Raw genomic sequence first — 1554 nt, 5'->3', positions numbered from 1 at the left:
GCCGTCCCGGCCCCGGGCCCGGGCCCCTCCCGCAGCAGCGCCTCTGGCGCGGGCATTGTTCGGTGCGGGGCGCCGGGGGCAGGGCGACGCACGGGGAGAGCGGGCGGAGGTGCGGAGCTGCCCCGGCCCGGGCTCACCTGCCAGCCTGAGCGCCGACATCCGCTGGAACTCGGGCTCCTGCAGCCACTTCCACATCCTGCGGAAGGTCTCCCGGCCGGATTTGAGCTTGCTCCAGGGCTTGGGGTTCCTCAGCAGGTCGGAGAGGGTCCCTTGAGAGCGGCACAGCACCCTCTGGGCGAAGATGGCCTGGGGGATGCTGTACCGCTTGAGCTCGGTGGTGATCCTCTGAGCTACTTCTTTGGTATTGATTTCTTCCATTTGCCCTGAATTACTCCCACTGTTGACCTGCGAACCAGTGACGGAAGGGTTTTGTTCCCTGCTGGAGCCCAGAATCTGCCCGTGACTCTGGGCATTCAGGTGGGCATGGGGGTGGTGTGGGATCCCGTTGATAGGCACCATGCCAGCGGACGTGGGGGTAAGGTGTTGGTCACCATGCCGGGCCAGCATGGCAGGGTGGTGGGCTTCAAAGCCGTTGGGGGTGAGCATTTTCTCGGCGGGCATGGTGGCACTGGGGTGAGCGTAGTGGGGCAGCCCCTGCTGGGAGTTGTGGATGCCCCCCAGGCCCGATCCAGACAAAGGGGAGAGGCTCTGCCCCATGCCGGTAACATCCTTATGGTAGGGGGTGTAGAGATTGTTCATAGAAGCCAGACCCCGCTCGTCCCTCATGAGGGTGAAGCTGCCACTCACGTTCCCTGGTATCCGCTGGTGGGGGTGGTGGTGGTGGTGGTGGTGATGGTGGTGGTGAGGGAATTTGTCCGACACGGTCGAGATGGGAGGTAGAGGTTGCAAAGGGGTTAACGTGGTGTAGGTGCTGCTCATGCTCATCCCGGGGGGTGTCTCGCAGGCCATGGTCATGGTGGGGTGCAGGGGTCCCGTCAGCGCGTGGTCAGGGGGCCGGTGGTGGTGGTGGTAGTCGCCACCGTCCAGGATGGAAGCCATGCCCATGGAGCGAGGGTGGGCCGGCAAGTGATTGCTGCGATGGGCCACCGAGCTCCTGTGGTGGGGGCTGCTGTTCATCAGATCGGCCGTGGTTGGCACCGGCTCATGGCTCACCCCGTGCAGATCGCCAATGTTCTCCATCGTCAGCTGCGCATTCATTGTGATTCGTGCAAGCTTGTGGACAAAACATCTATCTGGTCTGTGGTTGGAAGGTCCTAGGAGGTCTTCGCGTCGGATGCGTGCAGGATTCCTCCCCTGTGGAAAGGATCAGGCTCTTGGGGGCTTGGTTGATTTTGTTGTTGTTGTGATTTGTTGTTGTTATTTTTTGGTGATGTTGGCTCAGCTTTAAGGCCCCCGTTCCTTTAATACAGCCTCAGCCGCCCCGGTAGGTGTCTGATCGCGTCCCTCGCCATCTCTAGCCATGTCTCTTACTGTTTCAATGTCTTTGGCCACGGCTCCTGCTGCTGCAGCTGCTGCTGCTGGCGGAGAGCGGGC

At 62.0% G+C, this 1554-nt stretch overlaps 1 protein-coding gene across 1 annotated transcript in view; it reads right to left on the bottom strand.

The window, feature by feature from the left end:
* Positions 1–1463, bottom strand: part of ONECUT1 (one cut homeobox 1) — a 26529-nt gene extending 25066 nt beyond the window's left edge. The window contains exon 1 of the mRNA XM_019533948.1: positions 138–1463. Within this exon, the coding sequence (XP_019389493.1) occupies positions 138–1218 (1081 nt within the window). The 5' untranslated portion in view covers positions 1219–1463. The remainder of the gene's footprint in view (positions 1–137) is intronic.
* Positions 1464–1554: the final 91 nt, after the last annotated feature.

The sequence above is a fragment of the Crocodylus porosus genome, unplaced genomic scaffold (genome assembly GCF_001723895.1).
Source record: "Crocodylus porosus isolate Cpor-Errol unplaced genomic scaffold, CroPor_comp1, whole genome shotgun sequence".
NCBI lineage: Eukaryota > Metazoa > Chordata > Crocodylia > Crocodylidae > Crocodylus > Crocodylus porosus.
Note: the sequence above shows the minus strand (reverse complement) of the source record. Positions and strands in the feature narration are given on the sequence as shown.